Source organism: Ipomoea triloba, chromosome 11 (genome assembly GCF_003576645.1).
Source record: "Ipomoea triloba cultivar NCNSP0323 chromosome 11, ASM357664v1".
Classification (NCBI taxonomy): domain Eukaryota; kingdom Viridiplantae; phylum Streptophyta; class Magnoliopsida; order Solanales; family Convolvulaceae; genus Ipomoea; species Ipomoea triloba.
Genome location: NC_044926.1, coordinates 5,140,365 through 5,165,094, shown reverse-complemented (window position 1 = coordinate 5,165,094; position 24,730 = coordinate 5,140,365). Strand labels below are relative to the sequence as shown.

The following is a 24,730-nucleotide window of genomic DNA, read 5'->3' as shown; positions in this document are numbered from 1 at the left end:
CCCCCCCCCCCCCCCCCACACACACAAATAATACGATGGAATATCTTTTAATAATTCTTTTTTATAAAATTTGATATTTAAAATATTATTATTGTTATTATTATTGTTGTTGTTGTTGTTGTTATTGTTATTATACTTTATTGTTTATTATACGTGATATAATCACCATATGTAATTATATTAGTTTCGATCAACATTATAAAAATTATTATTGTCAATATTAAGTTTTCAAATATTTTTTTGTCCCTTTCAATTTATAAAAATGCAATATTTACTAAATTCAATGTCCTAATCTATCAAGTATATAATATAGCTATATACATTGAAATATCCTAATAAAACAATGAACTCGAGATCCAAAGATGTATATTTTTGTATATGATATATTTAAAGGGATTGATGATTGAACCTGTATATCCTTTTTATATTCAAAAGCTGTAACTAAGTATGGATTATATTAGATTAAAAATTAAAAGGACAAATGAGATAATGTGCAAGTCACGTAATATACCAAATATTACGTCAAATGGTATACCTTAATAGTTAATGCGACCAATTTATAATAAAATCAATCAATTGATAGATAATTAACAAATATACAAATTATAATGATAAATTATACCATAGATCAAGGTCCACATTGCATTGTGAACCTTGATCTAAAACGACATTCGTGTTATATATACGTTATATTTAATATATTATGTATATTCAGTTAATATATTACGTACCTTTAGTAATACAATAATAATTTCACAATCCCTAATGTTTTTTTTAATTAATTTACCGTTCAATTATTTTGGTTGACCATTTCATTGTACTGGGTAACATGAGGATCATTTTTTAACAGCATTTAGTGCATTTACTATTCTCAATTAAATCAATTTTTTCTTTTTCTTTTACTTATTTTTTTTTAACTTTTTTAAATTATTTCTAAGATTGATTTTGTGTGTGTTTAACAATGTACTTCTAATATAGTTTCTAAATATATAATTTGTATACATTAATACGAAACATAATATTATGAAAAATTGAATAAAAACAACTTAAGTCAAATTTTATTAACCGAATAAATTTTTATTATGGCAAATCGGAAAAAAAATATTATTTTATTTCATATTAAATAACATAGTGGAAGATATCTGCAACTCAAAGTGCGTTTGCACAGAAAAGCATACAACGTTTTAAAATAAGATCCCCCTTTGCTTTTAAAAAGGAATAAAATCTTTTTAAAGTCTTCAATAGTGAAAAAAGAAAGAGAAAAAAAAAAGTATGGGGTGCTTTTGTAAATTTGAAAAAGTTCAACCCCCTTGATGTCAACCACAAATAAAAGGACAGACGACGTGGGCCCCCCACTAGTTCCAGTGGGCAAAAGGCCTTCAATCACTCACTAATCACTATACAGAAAGAAAGAAAACAAATAAATATCGGTGGGCCCCATTGCCCCCTCCCCCCGTTTGGTGGGGCCCTTGAATTATTGCGATCTTGACGCTTGTTTACTGATGCCTTGTGACACGTACCCTTCCCGGCGGGGAAGGGCAGTCGCCGGAATCTTTCTGATGAGTCAGATATCGGCGAACTGGGGCCCACTCCTTGGGATTGGGCCCCAATCATTGTACATGGACGTTTGCTACAATATATTGGACAGCGACAATTTACGTCTTATTAACAAAACCACCAAACCCACTTTACAAACCATTTTCTACAAAATTGTATTATGCCTTATAAGTATAATTCTTTTTCTAAAATATAATTTTATTAGTAAAAAGTATAATTATTTAATAATCATTACAAAGTGTCAATCTGCATCTTAAAAATGATTTTAAAAAATATTTTTAACATTTGCTATTTACATTACTGTGAGATTAGTTCGATTACAATTGTATTAGCAGTTTACTTACTAATTATTATACGTTAAAATTTTAAATTTCAAGGACAACCCAAATAAATTGTTCAAACATTTGATTTAATAACTACATTGTTTTGTTTTCAAAAAATAAAAATAAAAATAACTACACCGTTTTAATTTTGACTCCCAATAAAAATTGTCTATTAATCATCTCGACTGACTTGTCTGACGGTGTTTTATGAAAAATCTAAATTGATTTAATTACCTTCTTGTGATGGGCTGATTTCATGTTCAGATAACGGTTGCTAGCTTTGTCATAAATAAAAAAAAATACGAACTTTGACTAAAGAATATATGATATTGAAGATACACTATATGGGAATTTTATAAAAAGAAAATACATAATATTAATAATTTATTTTATAAAAAATTATAAGTAGTAATATATATAAAGAATAAAGAACGCGTAATATAAAAAGCATGGCATGATTGCTACTTGCCCCCCAAAAAAAAAAAAAAAAAAAGCAATTCATAATTACAAAGGATTATTTATTTATTTATTAAAAAAGAGTTTCAATAATTATACTTTTGGTTTTTTGTTTTTAGCTATCACGACTCTATAATTCCAAACCTAAACCATGGGCTGTTTCTAACAACTCCATCTTCTTCTTCTTCTTCAATACTGCGTATAAAATCACCTCTGCAACTCTCTCCATTTTCCACTCCAAAACAACAAAAATAATAATTTCAATCCCTTCAAACCAAAACAAAAAATCCGCCATAGCCATGCTGGGCAAGAGATTAAACCCGGTGGCCGGAAAGATCGCCGGCGGGCCGGCAAGCCCGAGAAGTCCTTTGAAAAGCTTCGATCTTGGAGGGGTTGGGCTGGCGATCGTGGCCGCCCTGGAAAAATCTTGCGAGAGAGGGGAGATTGCGGGGAGAAAGGTGGTTTGTAGCCGGAATTCGCGGCGGTCGGTGCCGATTCCAGTGAGCTCCGGGAGGATTCCGGCAAGAATTGTGGGGAGTTTTGGACGGAGCCTAGAGGAGGAAGAAGAAGAAGAGGAGTATACGGTGGTTACTTGCCGCGGCTCCGACAATAAACCGTACACTAAAGTCTACGGCGAAGTCCCGAGCTCCAGAAACAACCGGCCGAGCGTTTTCATGATTTCTCCGGCGAGGCTCGGCGATATTCCGGCGTGCCCGGATTCCGATTTTCTCAGCTCCTGTCATTTATGCCGGAAAAAACTCTCGGGCAAAGATATTTACATGTACAGGTACTTACATGTTTCATTTCTTTTTTAAAAAAATAAATCAAGAAACCTTAATTAACCTTAATCAAGTTTGGATTTCGGAGAATAGGATGATTGATTGATGGTGCGTAATTTTGCAGGGGTGAAACGGCGTTTTGTAGCACGGAGTGTAGATATCGGCAGATAGTAATGGACGAGCACAAAGAGAAGTGCAGTTCGGAGATTTCTAGGTCCGCCGATATCTCGAGCTCCCCTTACACAAACGGCCTGATGTTTTCAACCGGAATTCTGGCCATCTGAATAACCATAATAAATCGCCGGCGACGGCGCATAATAATAAATTAAATCCTACTAAATTTAAACCTTAATCCCTGATTCCCAGTTCAGCTTAATCCAGTATGGGGATTATGGATTATAGTAGCGATGTATATATTCTAGTGTATAAACGTATAACTCTGCTGAGAAACAACAACGACGACGACGATCATCTCCCTCACGGGAACAAAATATTTTTGCCCGGATATAAACATCTCTTCTTTATGCTCCTCTAATGAAAATTTTGAAGTCCCTTTTTCTTCTTGCATAGATTCTTGATGCTTCATGAATGAATGAATGGAATAATACTGAAAAAAAATCCGATGATTATTTTCCGGACTGTCAAACTCTGCGGGCGCCACCATAATTGTCTTTCCCGAGAAAAAAACTGCAGACTGTCTTCCCCAATTAAGGGTCAGACTCTGTGGGCCCCCCAATAATGTTAAATTAATCGTGATTCACTGAGTATATTATCGTGACTAATTGAAACATCACAAGTAATCAATTTAAAAATTAAGATTAAATATGATAAAAATTAAGGACTATAAGTTAAAAATTTAAGATTAAACATAACAAGTAGTATAGAATAGAAGGTAAATATAACTGCAATAAGTTATGAGGAACCAACCTAAATTGATTTAGGTCAGGTAACCTGATTTAGGTGAATACGTACTCTTTAGATAATGATGGCAAATTCTTTTCATCTCTCAAGAAAAAAAAAAAAGGGTAAATATGTCTTTTCATCAATCGAGATGAGGTCAACATTGCAAGGCTACATCTTTTTTTTTTTTTTTTTTTTTTNTTTTTTTTTTTTTTTTTTTTTTCATAATTTATTGTTTCTGTAAAAGAGGAATGAAGTTGCAGTAAGAAAAGTCAAGCTAGGTAACACTTTTCAGTGTCCATCAATACATGAAATTCCATTTCACAGTTTGCATAATTTGTCAGTCCCCGGAAGGTTCATACAGTTCTGCAGATGTATATAAGGGGACATAGCACACTTAAATTAGGAGGGGAGGAAAAGGGAAAACAGCCTATAATTATGGCACCGGTTGTCTGGTAAGGCTGGCTGATAAGCTGTTGTATGAGAGGTGGACTTATTACTGATAGTACATTGGTGGTTGAGTTGTGGCGATGCCCGGATAACTGCCGTCGTACATTGCCTGATGATTAGCAGCGCCAATTCGCTGGCCTTGGGGGTGCATCAGAGCTTGTGCAGCGCCCATTTTGCTCAACGCGAGTTGCATTTCATAGGCTGCGAGATTGGTGGCGGAAACATCGGGTATGTGTGCTGCTGGCGGTGGCAGAGGGGCGGAACTGGTTCCAGGCATGGTCGGCTTACTTCCCCACGAGCACTGCAAGGCCACAAAACGCATGTTCGTAAATGAGGAAACTGGGAAATTATGAGAAAGATAATGACTGCATCATTATGAAATGCGTTCACGTAAAAGATGTCTGCTTAAGTACCTTGACAGGTTTGCCAAAAAGAATTCGGGCATTCCCCAGTTGAATGGCCCGAGCTGCTTCAGCATGGGTGCTGTATCTTACAAATCCAAAGCCTTTGTCACGTTGAACACGGACATCTTCAATGACTCCAGCGCAAAGGGAATGAAAGAGACGGTGGAGGTCAACAGAAGTAACCTGCATTATATTCATAACAAGGCCACATATAACAGGAGTATCTAAATGCAAATATAAAATCCAAGAATACCAAATATTTTCTATAAGATAAGCAACAAGTTATGAAGTGAAATATTGAATTTCCAACTGGATGCTAGATAGATGGTGTCTCAACAGCAAAGCCAAAAATATATAGGCTATTTGGTCCTCCAGCTAATAAAACTTTCTTATTTAATGTGTTCCAGTTCATGATAATAATTCTATAAAATAGACCACAAGCAGAGAAATGAGAGCAATAGGTTCAGGAAATACTCACTTCAGGAGCAAGATTGCCAACATAAACAGTGGTATATTGGGGATTATTTTCAGGTGCATCTTCATTGGTCTTCTCCTGATTCTCATCTGCATAGTGATCACAAAAATTTTGAGGTGGACTAAACATAAAGAAAGTGAAAGTCAATGATTCCACCTCATATGCAGTTCACATTTAATATATTCAAAAGAGCGATTGCTCTCTTTTCTAACTATAATTAGTCAATCATGACTATACATCAAAAGATGGTTGGCAATTATAGTCTTAATAAGGAAACATAAGCAACACATATAGACGTCAAAATCAGAAAATAGTCTAGTACAATCAGACTTGATGTGTTCAAGCATTGGTGGTTCTCAGCTGTTGAAGGCAAAAAGCTATTGCAAAAAACTTTTGTGATAGAAAAGGGAACAAACAATAAAATATTTTTAAAACCATAACCAAAATATTTCTTAGTGCACCAGTAGCATTATCAGATCATCTCTAAGGTAGATAGCAAATGCTGATTTAGAACCAACCTGAAATGCCATTTGTTATTTCCACAACACTTTTAGCATCTGAGGTCTGCTTGTCATCACTTGATCCAGCACCTTTTGTTGCCCAATTGCAACGAATTTGTCTGCTTCCAAGCCACTTTCCTGCCATTGTCAAAGAAGGATGAGATTTAAGAGAGGCCCACATGGTGGATGGGGGGATCAACAGTACAGAAAAATGAAGAAGATGACATATTCAATAGAAGGAAAATGATCCTCACCATTTAAGTCATTTATTGCACCTTGTGCTTCCTGGGAAAAATGAAAATTAAGGTTACAACAGTAAATTTAAAATCAAACATAAAATATTACAGAAAATTGTATCGATGATGCATTAATACCTGCTGATTGCGGAAAGAAACAAATCCAAACCCCCTTGAGCGTCCTGACTTCTGATCCCACATCACCCTTGCATCTCTGCATAAAGCAAAATGAACAGAGTGCTTATAAGAGCATCCATATCAATGGATTATTTGGGGTTATTGGAACAGTACATTGTGACTTGGAAGAGAGAGAAGCCAAGAAAGAGAAGAAATGAGTTCTTCTGCAACTACCGGATTTTGGAACAGTAATACAAGCAATGGGCCAATCATCTTCCTTCTTTTACTGACTGCGTCAGTTTTAGGTCCTTTTTGTTTTCTTTTTTTCTTTTTTTTCTCTTTTTCTATTTTTTATTTCTTTCTCCTCCCATATTCTCTTTCCTAATCACACTTACAAAAACTCTTCAAATACCGTGAAAAAACTCCATTGATAAGGATGCTCTAATGCTATTCCATGTCAACATGAGGAAATTGGGTTAGTCGGAACAATTATAAGAGGAGAACAAGACTTACGAGCAACTAGGATAGACCGAAAAGCATGCAAACAAGGTGGCATCTGTAACCTCTGGGCTAAGATCACCCACAAAAATGTTGAAGTGGTCTACAAATAAGGACAAATACCATGAGAAACTTTTATACCTTTGAAGAAAAAAAAACAAAACAAAACAAAAAAGAGACATAATAAAAGAGGGGGATTGAAGGAGGAGTTTAGTAAGTCCATACTTGAAGTGTCCTCTCTCTGAGCACTGGCATAAGCCCAGTTAACTTTTATAGGCTGCCCAAACCTGGAACTTAACAAATTAGGGAAAGAACCAGCCATGTTGAAAAACAATAATGTTTTTAGGATTAAATGTACTTACAACTGCCTTCCATTCAAGGACAAAATAGCAAGGGCAGCTGAGCCGCGATCAAAATAATCCACAAAGCCATATGACGACTGCACATAAGAAAGTACACTACCCCATTAATGTTATATCAACCATTGGTAATAATATAATCCATAAACAAGGCATTGTGATATCAATCAACAAAGTATTTGAAGTACTTGATCAAAAAAATATATAGTATGGGTGAAACTACTTGAAAATGAAGACAGAATATGATCTACACCTTGTTTATCATTCTGAAACAAGTTGGTTGAACCACTCTATACCAACCAAGCCAACCATTTCCTTTGTTGTAGTATACTTAAAAAGAAATAAGATCAGGAAATGATACTATGGGATTAAAGTTGAACTTTCTTCCAGCACAAATTTTCTTAACTCCACACTCTTGAAATGGGAGACTTCCCAAATGCAAATAGTATATGCCATATGGATTGCTCTTTTTTTTTTTTTGTTGGTGAGGGGAGGTAAACTGAGGAATAGTACAATGATTATGCATGATTGATGCATTAAAAAACAGGTCATTCCTGTCTTGTAACAACATGAGGGGTCTACAATTTGTCAATAAAAAGATTGTAGCTAGAATAATAGAGCAAAACCTTCTCTTTTCTTATAAGCTTGCATCCTTCAAGGGGACCTGTACTTGAGAAAACCTCTTGAAGAAGAAGTTCTGTGACTTGAGGGTGGATGTTTCCAACATAGCTGCATTAGGTAACATCACAATTTAAGATTTGACATTAAGGGATGAGAATGAGAGATTGTAAATCCAGTAAGATCAACACAAATAAGGCTTCTCAAGTATCTCAAAGCACAAGTGATAAAATGGGGGAAATCTTAATCTGTATTTGACATACAAGAAGTAACAGGTAAATGCAAACCAGGTATGGCATGAAGGAATTACATTTGCTTCACACAACCCTAGATATTTATGCAATTATGTTGTGCACAATAAGCCAAAAAACCTATTGAAGCTGGACCAGTTATTGAATTCACAGAAGCAGGGCCAAGGAGCAATCACAAGAAAAAAAATAAATGGAAGAAAAAATTTGATCAATCTAAAATATCAAAACAAAAATTTAAGGCACTCACACACTGCGGCAAGCACTTGTATCAAAGCCAGGGGGTAGATTTCCACTCAAGATGGGCTCTATCTGCAAATAGATTTGATGTCACAAAATGAAAAGTGAAGAGAGAGAAAAAAAAAAGGAGGGGGGGGGGGGTTCTAAAATATTCAACTCTGAGAGGCAACTCCTGGCCAGACTCCTTAATTATTAATGACCACATTAAACTCTCTTAAACCTAAAACCATGATATCTTAAATACAAATAAATCACGCATAACAGACTAAAAGTATGATAACTAATAAAGCATTCATTAACTAGTTACTTAAATCAAGAGAACCATACCAGAAAGCATGAACCTTTGCAAGAAGGTGAAAGTTTGTAACAGACTAACAGGACCACAAGCATAACCATCATATGTACTAAAAGATAGCTTTCATATTGGGGAATCTTATGCATTATTGAAATATAAGATCATTTTCAATTGACAGTTCCCTTGAGTGTCCCTTATGTCCTTAACACTAAAAAATCAAAGATATTGCAAAAAAACACCATCATTCATAACAATTTTAATATGAAGTCAAAAACATAAATGATCCAAAGACCTCAGAAATAAATGAGTCTGTATAAGTGTCATACTTCTAACAAAACAAGTTGTCTACATAAGGTAAGTCAGAAACAAGATAAAAGGGGCACTTTATTTTCATCTTTATAGTACCCTTTTAATACAAACTTTACCTAGTACCCAATCAACTTCTTAGACACGAAACAAACCTCATGTTTCATGCCACTTAAACCTCCAAATCCAACTCTGTTTTTCCAATCCCAATACTAAACAAATGCTTAACGAATGATGACCAAACATTTACACATACAAAATAAGCCCTTTTTTTTTCAAAACACGGGCCCCAAAACATTTACACATAAAAAATAAGCCCTTTTTTTGTCAAAACACGGGCCCCAGATACAAGCAGAATGTCAATGAAACAAATAACATCAATTTCATGTCCATAAATTAAATTCAAACAAAAAAAAAAGTATAAAATTACCGGCTGAGGAGCTAGAAGGCCCGGATGGTATAGAGATTGCTGCATCAATGCTTGTTGCTGTTTCAACCTCTGCTGCTGCATCTTCTGCTTCTTTATCTTCGGATATATATACACACACTGAGGTGTATATAGAGGTAATTGTATATATAGAGAGAGAGAGACAGATAAAACGATAGATTGAAGGTTAATTTTAGGGTTTGAAAAAAGGGGGGAAACGGGAAGAAGAACTGAAAAATAATCAAAGGAAAAAAAAAAAGATAAAAAGGGAAAATTCGAAGAAAAAAAAAAAAAAGAAAAAGAAGAAAAGAAAAGAAACCCTCGAAGGAGAGGGGAGAGCTACGAAGAGAATACAGATAACAGAGTATCGTTTCGATGTTGTACTGTTGCTAATCTCACCCGCTAAGCTTTTATAGCCATAAAATTTTTGAATTATTATATATAGTTTGAGAAATTCAGTGAATTGGGCCGGTGAGTTCAGACTATTTGGGCCCTCACCACATATCGGGCCTATATTGGTTTTGGGCCGAACTGAATTATTTGGACATTGTACATATTATATACTTTTTGTTTACTTTGCAAAAATTCTTTGTTTTTTTTTTTTCGAAAACTTTGCAAAAATTCTAGAGTATAGAGTGCGATATTTTTATCATGGACTACGTTACGTATGCATATTGTGGATTTTGATACAGATTATGTACTTACAGTCATTATATTATATACATTTAGTTAATTGAGTGTGTATCCATTGCAATTAACATATTATGTACCTTTAGTTTATTTACAAGTACATTAAAAAAACACACACACACATACAAGCCGGGGTGGGGCCACCCCTGATGGGTGTTTCTGTGCTTGTGTTTTTAAGTTTTTTTATTAAAAATTATGTTAAAAAAATATCAACTCACCATCCATATAAGCATGCAACCGGAAGAAATTGGTATTAACGTGTTATCAGGTAAAATTGCATTGTTTGAGGTGTTCAATAGCCTATTGCACTTTTTTTTTTTTAAAAAAAAAAATCAGTAGTCTAATTCCAAGATACTTTCATTGACCAATTTAGACCTTATTTCAAAATTTTATACACAAGTTATATGCATATTGTAAATTAGTTTATCCTAATTCTAACATTATCTAGTCACAGGTTGAATTTTCAACCCAACCAAATATACATAAAGATCACATTTATTGTCATGAAGTCACATGCATCATATATAGGATATTTGCTTGAAATTATTGTCACGGCATTATCTGATTATATTAATCATATGAAGCTAAAGTCATACTTTCGTGCACAATTGATTGACAATAAATAAAAGAAGATAAAGAAAAACAAGAAATAATGAATTGTATTATATCATACGTACTTTCATTTACATCTTTTTTTAATATGTTAATTATTAGTCTTAAGGTTAATCATTTACTTTTTCGCAATACAATTATGTACAACTGTACAAGTACTATTTTCTTATTAAATTGATTATTAATAAGTATAATATGATTTATGGAAATACACAATACAATCATGTATTGTATTTAGTACGGAGTATTATAATAGGTAATGGTTATCCAAAATAATATGTATAATCAAGTACTATAAATAATAGTTTCTACGCCCCATTTTATGTGTCTATGTTAACGAGATATAACTGAAATTATTTTTAATTCAATTGTTCATAATATTGAGTTTAATATTAGTATATAAAATTATATATTTAAAAATTACAATAAAAGTATTGTTAAATACTAAAAAAATTTAAATTTAAAAACTACTAAAGAAAATAAACAAAAAAGAAAGTTAATTAACAAATGAATAATAAATAAGACAAGTAAAATAAAACATAGGAAGTAATTACTATATAATAATATAAAGTACAATCATATACAAAATATATTGTATTAAATATATAAGTTAACTTTCAATGGTACTTAGTACTCTGTATAAATGTATAATACATAATTATATCGGGTACAATCAATAATAATATCTATTGCTACAATAACTTAGGGGAGTAAATGAACCGAGCGGTTCTTGAGCTGCTCGGTCAAAGCTTGGCTCGAGCTTCGTCAACTTCGAGCTCAAGCCGAACTCGAGCTAGTTCGAGTTCGGTCAACTTCGAGCCAAGCGGCTTGAGAGCCGAACTCGAGCTAGCTTGTTTCATTATCGAGCCGCGCTTGAGCCCACCGATTATTTATCGAGCTCGGCTCGGCTAGTTTACAGTCCTACCATAACTAAATTGACACTCAATTTGTATTAATTAGATACAAAGTTAGGCACTATGCAATTCCTTTTATAATTAATTCTAGTGCCGATTAAAATTTCAATTAGAAATATTTTAAGTAGTGGTTATCTGTGAATTTGAAAGGTGGAGTGAAGAATACAATAACTAACAACTGGGGGCAATTTTTCACAATAACAATTTGGTGGCTATGGTGCTGGAGAAACCGAACAATTTTCACATGGAAAAAGGGGGAAAATGAGGAAAATAAACTGGTTAAAAACTCAATACAAAGAAATAGACAAGGCCTACAAAAGAGCCAAATTCTCATAGGGTGGCAAGAGTAATGAAGCAGGAAGAAAAACAACTTGGAAGTTGTCCCAAAGAGACTGGGTAATGATCAGACGCCATTCATTCACTAGCCCACATGAACCTACTGGGTGCGAAGGTGTCATGCTCGACCACGAAGGAAAGTGGATAGCTAGATTTAGCTGTACAGCGTGAATGAATCACATCGCTCAAGGGGAATGTTGGGCAATCTACACAACATTAAAATGGGCTTGGGAAAAGGGTGAAAGGAAAGTGTGGATCATGAGTGACTATGAGGAAGCTATCAACTAAATACAAGGAGACAAGGAGCTAAGAGGCCCAAACAAGTACATATAAGAATTTTATTAATAAAGATTGGAAAGAGAGAATCGTACAAACAAGTCATGAGATAAACAAGGTTACAAATAAACTAGCCAAGCTCACAATCAGAAGAAAGTGCGAGTGGATTGAAATGGGAATCCCCTACAGAAATCTACGGACAAAGATTCAATAACATGGTAGTAGATATCCTCTAGAGCTACAAAATAGCCTAGCAGGTCCCCCTTCCCTTAGATTAAAAATAAAAATAAAAATAAAAATAAAAAGCTAATCAATAATAATAATGTATAATAATAATAAGAGTAATAAAATGTCATAATAATACAATTAAAGTGCCCAAGTCATTGTAATATAATAATAGAACAAAATGTCTTAAGATAATTAAAATACCCTAAATAACGTTTTGAATATATTAGCTCCTAGAACATATACATAATACATCCATCAAAAACCCTATAATTCAGGCTCAATTTTCACTGGAAATTGGGCAGTCAATCCCAGCCATGCCTTGTTCTCTTCTTCCTCAGATGAAGCCCCCTCATTGCTGCCCTTCAGGTATGGTGCCTTGGAAGTAAGCCTGCAAATTCCATCACACGTTTCCAAACTCAAAATCTCCACAAATACAAAATAAATAAATAAATAAATAAACAAAATTTATAAGGTTTCAATCATTCCCGGTGTCTCATAGTTTGACTGATTGCATAGATATTGTGGACACCATGCGTTGACAATATCCAACAATCCGCAAGATCAATACTGATTGAAATCTTAGAAATTCAACTCCTTTTAGTACTACAAATTTTGACACTTCAAGTGAGAGATGCCTACCTATCCTTTCTCTTCTCCAAGAACCTGGCAAGGGAACTCCTCCTAGCAATAGGCAAGTCTGCAGAACAAAACAGAAGTAAATACTTTAGAATTTTTTTTCCCAGAAAAGAAAATCTTTAATTTATGGAATTTTATTTTTCATTTTTTATGGTTGAAGGGCACTGTAGATTAAATTCTATTTTGCGATCCTAGCCAACAAAGAACCAAGAGACAAATCAGTTTAGATGGTTCATAACTGACTAGCTCAAATCAAGAAGACCAATACGAAAACCTTATGGTTACTAAAAATCATCAATTTAACAAGTTAGTTGGGATTAGCCTTTATTTTTCATTCTTGATAAGAGAGAACAGGAACTTACCAGAATAGGCTCTCTGGTTTCCAAAACCGGGGACAACCTTAGAAACAGCTGGTCTTGGAACCACAGAGTTGACATCAGCACATGGTAAGATGTTGGGGGTTTGGGTGTTGGTAGCCATAGCAATCAGCTCCTTAGCCTTCTCAACTGGAAACTCATTGAACATGATCATTTGACCATTATAGAAGATTGTCATTGGTGCCCTTTCTGGATCTGCCTTTCCCAAACTGTATTGCATCAAAAAACAGACACAATTTTAAGGTAAAGTTTGAATCTTTACAGACAACAGCGGCTAAGGTAAGCTGTGAACTCATAACAACTTATAATAAATTCTTCACATGTTACAAACCTGGAATCAATCTTGTTCTTGGTAGGAAACAAGTTCAGGGGTTTGAGATCCGAATTCTGGGCAGGTTTCTCAAACGTTGGCATCAGATTCATCGTGGGTGTCCCTGTTTCACACCAAAAAAGAGCAGATTTTCAAACAACTGTCCCCCAAAGAAACATCATTAAATTCAAAGAAGAACTCACCAACCCAGACAATCTGGTAGGACTGCTGAGTGATTTATTAGTTTGAGTTGATCAGCTATAGACAACCTAGCGGGTTTAGATACTTGTGAGACCTAACTAGAGTCACAATCTAAATTTATTTTAAAACACGCCATGGAATAATAGTTGTGGGTTTTCATATCTACCGTAAAAAGAAAAAGAGCTGAGAGTAAAGATAGAACATAATCTCTGAGATTTGGGGAAATACCGAGGCTGAGATCTCCAAACGAGCCCTTCTCCTTCAAGTACTGGCTCAAAAGCGCACACGTGTGAGAGAAGTTGGACCTCTGGCCGGAGAATCTCCCGGAATCCATAGTTTCCGACGAACCCATATCCTCAAAAAGGCTGTTTTCCCAACTTTCAACCGGAAAATTCACAACTTATCTGCAAAAAATGGCGTTTCTTCTTCTTCTTCTTGAAGATGCTTTCTGGGTTTCTGCAGAGCGCATAAATATACGTGCACGAGGAAGATATGGTGGAGCTTGCGGCCTCCAATGGCTGATTTATTCGCCCACTTGCCTGATTTTTTATTTAATTTTTTTTTCTTTTAACACACATTTGAAAAGAGGCATTTTAAGCACGTGTTCCTCGTTCCCAGGCGATGCTGCTAGGGGAAACTGCCCTTGGGTTTCACGACAATTTACGGCGTTTGCCACTCTGTCGCCGTTACTCCTGACGTTTGTGTCGGTTTCTTTGCTTTTTTAACCTCTTCGACTTTTCGACGTTTGTCCGTTTCGTTTCTAACGAGAGGTGTCGATTCGTTTTCACGTGCCGTGTCGTCGAGATAAGCACAATTTTTAATTTTTAATTTTTAATTTAAAAAAAAATATGGTGAGATGTTTGTTCAAAAAAAAAAAAAAATTGGTGTCAACCTTTTAAATTGAAAAAATAAAAAATATAAAAACTTCCTCAAACTCTTTTTTTTTTTTTTTTTTAATATTTACCCTTCTTAAATTTCTCCTAATATTTTTTCTCTATGATGTGACTTATATTTATTAGGTGTCATGAATTGATTGAGACATACACTTCTAATCTAATTAAATATTAAATTATTCAATTAGATGTTGTTACATAAGGAGGGGTAATTGGGAGGAAGATTTTAGGAGGAATACATAGCATTACTCATATAAAGAGGGAAATCATCTCTTAGTTTTTGTTTTTTTTTTTTTTTAATTCTAAAGTTTAATTAATATAAATTTGATTGTTTAATAGTGGTAAATTTAGCTTCTCAATTAATTGAGACATCAAACTCTATTTGTATAAAAGAGTTTATGAAAGAAATAGAGAAAATATATTACACGTTACAAATATGCATTCATAAAATCTCATATAGAAACAAATTAAAATTTAACATCTCAGTTAGTCGATTGGTTGAATATGCAATTCGCTTAACAATTAAAAAGATATGCCAAGTAACTTATAACTCAATAACATCTTTGCGGCTCTCCTAAATAGGAGCTGATAGGTTTGCCCCAGTGGGGGATTGAGTCTTGTGTTTATTTTTCATTTACTGATGGAAAGCACTTTTCTTTTCTTCTTTATTTATTTATTTATTTATTTTCCAAAGGTAAAAACTATACATAATTTCATCAAAAATTACCATCTTATTACACAAGAGTTTCTACCCCTCCCACCCACCTATCTATCTATATATCTACTCCTACCACTACTTACTTATCACACATTATTTTTATCTACTGACATATCTACACACCATTATGACTATATTTATTAACATCTTATTTTATTTGACCTACCATTATCTATTTTATACTATTTATATATTTATTCTAACATAACCTACCTAATTACACTTAAAATTAAACATTATTATGTTAATTATATCAAAATTCAATTTCGGAAAGTGATGGTTTTTGTCGGGAACGGGTCTATCATAAATTAAATATGAATGTAAAAAACGGGGTAAGAAGATAGTAATTTTATTACTCGGACACGGGGTCCAAAAGAATACATGCAATACTTTCTAATATAATGCCCAAACTGGCGGTCCAAATAATAAATAAATAATATAAGTTGTAACCCAAATACCCGACATAGCGGCCTAAATAATAAATAAATAATATTAGTTGTAACCCAAATAATGGACTATGAACAATGTTGTAGCGGGTAGGAATCGAACATTGATGTTTATAGGAAGTATATACCAAGCAACACCCTCGTACTCCCAAGCCCATGCACCCCCCCCCCCCCTCTTTATTGGCGCTAGGGGCGCTCCACCCTCATTCCTTCGCCCTTCAATAGGCTATCATATATTCCTTACCACCTCACTCTTTAGATAACCATGTCTTTCTTATCACCTTCTTGGGCCACCTTGCCTTATTCCTTACCACCTCCTTAAGCCGTCATGCCTTCCTTACAACCTCCTTGGCCCACCATGACTTCCTTACCACCACCTTAGGTCATCGTGCCTTCCTCGCCACCTCTTTGGGTTATCATGCCTTCCTCACCACATCCTTGGGTCGCCATGCCTTCTTCACCCCCTATAGTCTTGGGTCGTCGTGCCTCCATCACCCCCCCCCCCGACCCTCCCAATTACCTTGTGTCGCTATGTCTCCTTCACCCACATTGAGACCATCAAGACCTCATTTATTCTTCTTGTGCCAAGAATCTACGAATAAAAATGGGCTCATAGAGCCCCTGAAAGTAAGAAATATGAGTATACGCTGAATTACTCTTATATCATAGACATAAGTCAACCTTATATGGTAGACCTATGTACATAAAAATAATACTGAAAGTACATAAAAATGGTATGAACAGTAATTAATTTATATTATGTGTTTACACTAGTAAATTTATGTACATATTGTGGTGCATTTTTATACTTACAGTAGTGACTCCTATTAACCAAATTTATGTACCTAAAACAATAACTTTATGTACACATAAATTTATTTTGAAAAATATAATTTTATGTACATATAAATTTATTTAAAATATATTAATATAGATGTAATTTAAAATATTTAAATTAAATCTTTTTAATTAAGTATATATTTGTATACATTAATTTTACTTATAAAAAAAAACAAAAACAAAAAAGTGAAGGAGATAAAAGTTTTGAATCAAGGTCCATCCATGACCCACGATATAACTATTGGTATAGATGTATAGTAAGACACAAGGCCATTATTTTACCTTTGTCTAAGGAGGAGTAATTAGCTACTAAATGAACTAATTGTACTCTTTTTTTTTTCTGCCACATTTATACATGCATCTAAAGTTGTTTTTTTTCCCCTTTTCATAATTTGACAGTTTTATCTACCCACTGAGGATCGAACCTATGACCTCTCAAGTGAGAGGACCACAGCTATGCCGTTTGATCACAAGGTCTTTGGCAGTCAATTCAATCATTATTTCAAAACAATAAAGTATTTTATTATATATCTTAGTTAAAAATAAAGATTAGAAAAATGATACAACCTCCTTATTTTCTATTTTGACCCCCACCCCCTGTATAGACATAATATACATTGACAAACACAAACATATGACTCTTTGTTTGTTCTCTAAAAAAAAAAAAATCAATTTTTGGGAAAATTCTAGAAATCCTCCCTTGACCCTTCCACCTGGTTTTAGGCCAATTGGCCATAAGTGGAGCTAATGTATTGACAATGGCAGTGGTCCATATAAAACTTTCATGAAGATGTTAAGTCCTATATAGATTGGTTGGCAATCTACAACTTCATTAAATTTTTGTTCTACATACCTTTGATGTTTCCCTTATTGTCTTTATACTTTGCATTGGACTAAAGATATACTTGTTTTAGTTTTGTTTATTTGAGTAAATTTCACTTTTAGTTATCGATTATTATGGTATTGTTACATTGTCAATGTTAGTATTATTATTTTTAATTTTGCATTATTACACTGTTGAATGTGATTTGTTTGCCACAATTACGACCAGTTTGGTTTGTGTAAAAGAATTAAGAAGGAATTTAATTTAAATTTCATGAAAAATAAATTACTTAAAATATTGATTTCATTGCTTGGTTGATGAGAAATAAGTTGTTGGGAATAATTAGTATATGATTCAAATGCTCCTATATAATAATGATATGTGAGGGTAATATAGGAATTTATATTGTATTCTTTCTCTCTAAAAAAAAAAATACCAACGGAGAGCAATGAATTTGTTTTTCTTAAATTTAAGAAATTCATTTTCCATTGGAATAAATTTCCCATCAAACAAACAAGGTAAAATCCTCAAATTTGAGGAGAAATTCATCCCAAGATTTGTCTCAAAACTTTTTTTTTTCTTCCTAAATCCATGGAATTGAAATACATGGGGACATGGGATTCTAATTCCATGAAAATTAGGGAATTTTAATTCTCTCCAACTAAACAAAGCAATTTGCTTGTTTTCGATATTATGTAAAAATTAGGTGGAAATGTAATTGTAATTCCCCCGACCAAACGAAACGTGAGATATGAATTTGAAAAGTATTTTTTTTGGGTTAAAAATCTCGTAAGACATTTTTTCACAAAAATGAGATACTTTTCCGATCCTTTAACAATAAAACATAGAAAATTTTAAAAATGACATCATAAAGTCATTTTATATGTTTTCAAATAGACCCAAACATCAAAATCATAACTTAAATTGTTGTTTAAATTCGTAGAAGCCTGAAATTGAAATTAAACTTTAAACAAAAAAAAAAAAACTAAATATCATTTTTAAAAAGTTGTTAACGTGTCAAGTTTATTTGTATAGCTTCAATATAAAATATATAATATAAATATTATTATAGGTACAGGATGATTACTTATCGATTCATCACTAACTTGATGAAAAGAATGAATTAACCCGAATTCGATTAAAATCATGCATACAGAGTTTAATTCTTATCTAGAAAACAAAAAAACAAAAAAAACTCAATCAAATTTGTAATCATACAATTATATTAACAATCTTTTATTTATTTATTGGGATAAAAAGGATGAGTTGAATGTAGGGGAACAAACACTATTTAAGAGCATTTATTAAGTAAATCTTAAATAATATTCTTCAAACCACACAAGAAAATTTAATTACAAAAAAAAATGAAAAAAATCAAGTGTGACAAATTTGATCGGAAAAATGATGACAATAATTAAACTCAGGTATTTCTTTCGTATTAACCGTCCTAGTAATGAAGGTTTGTTAACGGACGCATTGAAGATTCCGGTATGAATCCAATTTCGCATTTTAACTAATTTTCCATAAAGTAATTAAAAAGGAAAATCTATTTTTTTTAGGGAATAACAATGAAAACATAGAGAGGAATATATCCTAACAATTACCAACCTTAATCACATGTTGAATGTGGTATCAATTAATAATTATTGCTAAGCTATTAGCTGTCCACTAGTGGTCCCAACACGGCAACCCTCACCACCTCAAAGTTCAGAGTGCATTTTATTTTTATTTTTATTAATTTATTTTGATTAGTTGTATAATGGACAATAATATATCCAAACAGCTACCAATGACCAAATTCAAGCACATGTTAGATGTGCAGGTCAATTATAAGGAGAGTTGCGCATTATCAGGAATAGTATTTTAAAATTGTATGGTGTGATTCATGTAGCCTAAAGATTTTATATATAAATTTAGGAAAATACTTGATGGACTCTCATTTTGTACTCTCAATTTTTATTCTCTCTTTTTTTTTTTAATGTAAATATTTTCTTGTGCATCATACACCGAAAATAACCAATCATTATTTACCACATCAGGACGTAAAAATTAAGGAGTAGAATTTGAGAGTATGCATAGTAGAACTCATCATAAATTTAAATGCTTATTGATGATACATCAGGCCTACCCATAGTTATTACAATCATTATATATTGTGGACCACAGTGTGGAACCTTATCCAAATTATATGAGTTCCACTACATCGATTTCTAAATCTTACTCCTTAAATTTGACTCTTTAATGTGGCAGACATTGATAAACAATTTTTTTTTTATGTCGGTCCCAATATAAATGTCTACATCAAGATTTTGTGTGTGGTAGTAAAAGTTGGGAGTAGAAAATGAGAGTAAACATAGTATTTTTCAGATTATAACACTCAATTAACATATTATATACATTTTAATTTATTTACAGAAAAGTTCACAGTTGATACCACAAGGTATGTTTAGGGTGAAGCCTGCCTTATGACTTTAGCCAACGCACAATCGCTACCCAAAGATGTACAGGGTGAAGCCTAGCTACTTGCGTCCAATGTTGCAAAAATCGCGCCTAGGCCTCCTCCGGACTCCGCGACCGTCTACCCCGTCTCACCCCCCCCCCCCTTTTTCGCCGAAAAGAGGAAAGCCGGTCTGCCATGGTCGTCGGATGGAGCTACAGACGACGAAGAAGAAGATGGATGGCAAAAGAGGTCTCTGTGCTGCATGCGACGAGATTTCAGATCCGTGAGTTGTGAGATTGGATGGTGTAGCTTCCGCTTTCGGGGAAGATGTTGACGCTAGAAGAGGTATCTGTTGTCGATCTAGAAGTTTGATGGCGTAACTTCCTCAGCTCTTCCGACGAAGGAGGTTGGAGGTTGGGATTTCAGATTTGTGAGTTGGAGACTTGGAGGTCGGGCCGGCTGTCGGCGATGGTCTAATGATTGGAGGCGCGAGGTTGGTGCGATGGTCGAACTGGCGGCCGACAAAAAAAAAAAATCAGGTGCCTAACAAGTTGGCAAAGGACCACATAGGTGATTGACTCAAACCAAGAAAACCAATAAACTGTTTCCATGAAAAGTCGAACTTGAAACCTTGTTGTTACCAAACTAATTATTCGACCAACTTGGTTGGGGTTACCTTAACATGATATGTTAACTACAAATATATAATCTTGACTAAGTTCCACAATAGGCATTGCAGCAAATCCTAGTTCAAAATATAATTTGCGTAATTATTACTCCCTATTTATTTTACTGAACTTCCTAATAATTTAGTCTATTAGGAATTATTTTAAATTCCTGAAATTATTTTTCTTCTAATAAAAAATAGCCATTGTCCCATACAAAGAGGTTGATCAAAAGAAGCTGCCCATTTGGAGACAGAGTTTATGCCACAGAATTCTTAAATGTAGTCAACAGTGTTACACTAACAAACAAATTAATAAAACAAAGAATCCCAGCCAGGAACCATCCTTTGCTGGCAATAGTGATATTGATTATTGTATGTATTAATTTTAATTTTATTATATTTTATACTAGTTGGATGGATAATTATTTAGCGGCGGTGATCCAAAAAATGAGGTCAAATGGTAATGACAGAGATATTAATTATGTTGAGATAAATTATATCGTGAATTAAGATACATTATGAGACCCTGGTACATAAAAATAATATTGTATATTTACATGAATATAAAAATGATACTAACTGTAATGACTTTTATAATATAAACTAAATTTATGTACTTAAAGTAATAATTTGATATATCCATAGATTTATTTTACAAAAAATTGAAAACAAATATTGAGTTTTATTTAAAGGATTTCAACTAGAGCTTTTTAATGAGATATTTTGTATACATTAATTTTATTTGTACAAAAAGAAAAATACATTAAATTAAGGAGGTAAACTTTTTGGACTAAGATTCATGATAAAATAAACTACTATGTTCAGATAAAGATGGTAGTTGATTGATGATTTTTCTACCTTACTATCATATTTGATACCTATTATCATGTTTGTTTATCTGCTTTTGTTATCATATACTATCATATTCAAATCATTTAGTAATCATAAAGAGCAACTTTCACTTTTAGTCGTATAGTATTGTGGTATTTTTCCATTTAGTCTTACTATATAAATTTTGTCAAATTACATCATTGATTTTCATTTGCTTGCCACAATTAGTCGTCATTTTAATTTTTCGTTATGTCATCATTTAATAAATATGGCTAAAAGGTAATGTTATCATCAATGTTGCAGAAGGCACTAGGCGCTAGTTGGGTGCCTAGGCGGCCAAGTAATCCAAGTATATTGCCCATGCTTTTCTCACTTGAGGTTGGGTGTAGTTAGACTGTCATAATCTCTCAAACTAGTCAACGCATATGTTAGAATGTTAGTTTAAGTACATGGTTTGAAGAATATAGAAAATGAGTAGCCAAATAGGGAAAAAATAAAAACCACTTGCCCGAGTTGAGTGCCAACTCGGCCGAGTTGGGCACCAACTCAACTAAGTTAGGCGCTCAACTCGGTCGAGTTAGGCGCCCAACTCGGCGCCTAGTCGACCGATTAGTCACCCGGCCGACTAAAAGCTGCCTAGAGCTGAAATCGCCTCGGCCTAGTGACGCCTAGAAGGCCGCCTATACCGATTTTTACAAGACTGATTATCATTCAATTAAAATAGTTTACAAGAGATGAAGAGAAATTACATGTTAGGACAAGAAATTTGAATGATAAATTACATATTAGCTTTTCTCTTTTTTTTCTTTTTTTTAATTTGAATTAGCTACTGAGTCTTTATATGCAAAATACTCTAGCTTGGACGTGAGATGACTTTGAAATTAAAGTAGAAGATTAAATATGTTGAAGTTGAAAGTTATAGGTTAAATATAAAATAATTATTATTATTATATTTAAGTAATTAAAATTAAAATTAGCTATTTTAAATTTTTTTAAAAGGTTAAATATTAAGTGAGACTACTCCATGGATTGAAAGGTGTAGCGTGAATCCATTAAAGTAGCATGCCTCTTTTATGTAGGTGAAATGTCAAAGTATCATTATTGTTAGTCATTGAGCATGCCCAACCCCACGCCCACGGCAAACCACTATTTTATTTTTCACACTTTTATTCAAATAAATAACAAAAAATAAATAAAAAATTACGTGTGTGCTTCATAATAACAACTAATGTTTGTGTTACAATATGATCCATATATATTTGACGGGTATGGTTGAGATTTGAGAACCTGCTGGGGGGCATAGGAGATTTGGCGGGAGATAACGAGAAATTAGGTGAGTAAATATAAAATTTACAGATTGGTATTTACGCTTAACGTGCTCTGGGTCAAGTCATTAATGAATTTATTCATTAAGAACTTTGTCAAAATTTGTATCTTAACACAAGTCAATTTTTTTTAACTCGTTAAGAATATATTTAACACATTAATATTCGCATTAGTTATGATTTTAAATATTATTTTATTTTTTATGAATATTATGGTATGTTATGAATTAGATATCTTTACTATTTTGTTGATTTAATGGTTTTTTTTTAAATGAGCAAGTCAATCGTTTGATTTGAGACATGTAGTAATTTTTAGTTAAAATGTAATACTTTTCTATACAATCATAAATATAATATGTTTAAATAAAAAATATTACACATCTCATGGTGAGACCGTCTAGCAGAAGACTTATTCAAAGTTCTCTAAAGTTGTATTTTCTAAAAAGAATATTATATATATTAACATGTTTAATGGGTTATTTTGTCATGTATGTAGACTGAAAATCTATAAACTAAACGTGTATATCGTGTTAACTCGTTTAGAAATCGTGTTCGTGCTTAATACCCTAATCCGTTAACCTTAACGGATCGTGTCTGTGTTTAGCCTTATATATCATATTTGTGTAGTATGTTATCGTATTTAGTATTATCATATTTGTGTAATTATCGTGTAGTAAAAAGTGTTGATGTGTGGGGATGCGGCCAATTTGATATAAACATTTATTGCATAACTTGTATAAACTTCCTAAAGCGGGGTGTGGAGGGTTGAAAAATTATTATAAAACTTGCACACGATCATCTTGTATTATTCTATGAATTTCTCAACACTTTTTTTCGAGAATTTATGTTACGTTAGACGTCAATTCAATTATTCAGTCATAAAATCGACAGATATACTTTAATTCTATATGACTTTTGACTTTAAAATTAAAAGGATCAACCATTTGTCTCCTCAAAAAAAAAAATAAAAAAAAAATATATATATATATATATATATATATATATATATATATATATATATATATATATATATATATATATATATATATATATATATATATATATATAACCATTTGTGTCTTGATCGTCTTCTCAACTCACTTATGATACTCCTAAAGAGACATCATCTCTTACTTTTTCTTGATTTGTTGAATCATCTAAATTCATTTAATATCCTATAGTTGTGCTATATTGTTTTTTTTTTTTTTTTTTTAAGATCAATCAATGCAAAACCTTTCACTGTTATATGTTAATTTCATTCTATGAATTGATTTGGGTCTTAATTAATGCTTTACCCCCTACCCCAGGGATAAAGGGGTTGATTTTACTTCACATATTAATAAATACATTAGAAAAAAAATCTCTTGTATCTAAAAAGAAATCCACTTACAAAGTTTATTTTGGATTTATTTGCATCACCTACGTGTAAGAATCTCTTAATTACACAATTTAAACTTCTTTTATACTGTTTAAAAAAAAAATCTTATACTAGTGCAGAGTGCAAATGCACATACTTTTCTAATGTGGAATAAAATTTCAATTTTTTATAACTTATTAATGAGTAAACTTTGATAATCAATTTTTTATTCAATCATCATAATCTGTTTTGAATGTGTAATATATAAAATTAAATCTCAAACTTTAAAAAATCTAAAGCCACTTTGCCGGACTCAAATCGAGAGTAGACCCCACTCAAAATATTAAATAACCTCTTAAATGCCATCTAACTAATTTTTCGACAATAATATCACGTCAAATTGTGATTTTACGGTGTGCATGACTCTTAAAAACTCGCAAAAAAGTCCAAAACTTTACTCCTTTCTAGTGTCATAAGTGTTAGACTTTTTATAAAAGATCTTGAGATCGATTCTATGCCGCTAGATCACAAGGCATTTGACAACTTTTTTTCGATCTTTATCCTTATTATTTTAAATAAATGATTTCATTTACTCATTCTAATTAAAACCCTTTTAGCATTT

At 32.9% G+C, this 24,730-nt stretch overlaps 3 protein-coding genes across 3 annotated transcripts; 1 reads left to right on the top strand and 2 right to left on the bottom strand.

Annotated features, from left to right (window-relative positions):
- Positions 1-2,505: 2,505 nt before the first annotated feature.
- LOC115995701 (FCS-Like Zinc finger 13-like) lies at positions 2,506-3,682 on the top strand. The gene is made up of 2 exons (XM_031234806.1): positions 2,506-3,123; positions 3,240-3,682. Exons 1-2 carry the CDS (start codon positions 2,636-2,638, stop codon positions 3,397-3,399), a joined length of 648 nt encoding a protein of 215 aa, XP_031090666.1. The 5' UTR covers positions 2,506-2,635; the 3' UTR covers positions 3,400-3,682.
- A 590-nt stretch (positions 3,683-4,272) lies between these two features.
- Positions 4,273-9,569, bottom strand: LOC115997080 (oligouridylate-binding protein 1-like). Its single transcript, XM_031236554.1, has 12 exons — positions 9,192-9,569; positions 8,171-8,232; positions 7,681-7,783; positions 7,058-7,134; positions 6,921-6,982; positions 6,711-6,798; positions 6,219-6,294; positions 6,099-6,129; positions 5,863-5,982; positions 5,348-5,433; positions 4,879-5,052; positions 4,273-4,766 (listed from the first exon to the last, which is right to left on the bottom strand). Exons 1-12 carry the CDS (start codon positions 9,270-9,272, stop codon positions 4,512-4,514), a joined length of 1,215 nt encoding a protein of 404 aa, XP_031092414.1. The 5' UTR covers positions 9,273-9,569; the 3' UTR covers positions 4,273-4,511.
- Positions 9,570-12,323: 2,754 nt separating this feature from the next.
- LOC115995702 (protein TIFY 10A-like) lies at positions 12,324-14,267 on the bottom strand. The gene is made up of 5 exons (XM_031234807.1): positions 13,997-14,267; positions 13,589-13,691; positions 13,243-13,466; positions 12,884-12,941; positions 12,324-12,632 (listed from the first exon to the last, which is right to left on the bottom strand). Exons 1-5 carry the CDS (start codon positions 14,118-14,120, stop codon positions 12,509-12,511), a joined length of 633 nt encoding a protein of 210 aa, XP_031090667.1. The 5' UTR covers positions 14,121-14,267; the 3' UTR covers positions 12,324-12,508.
- Positions 14,268-24,730: the final 10,463 nt, after the last annotated feature.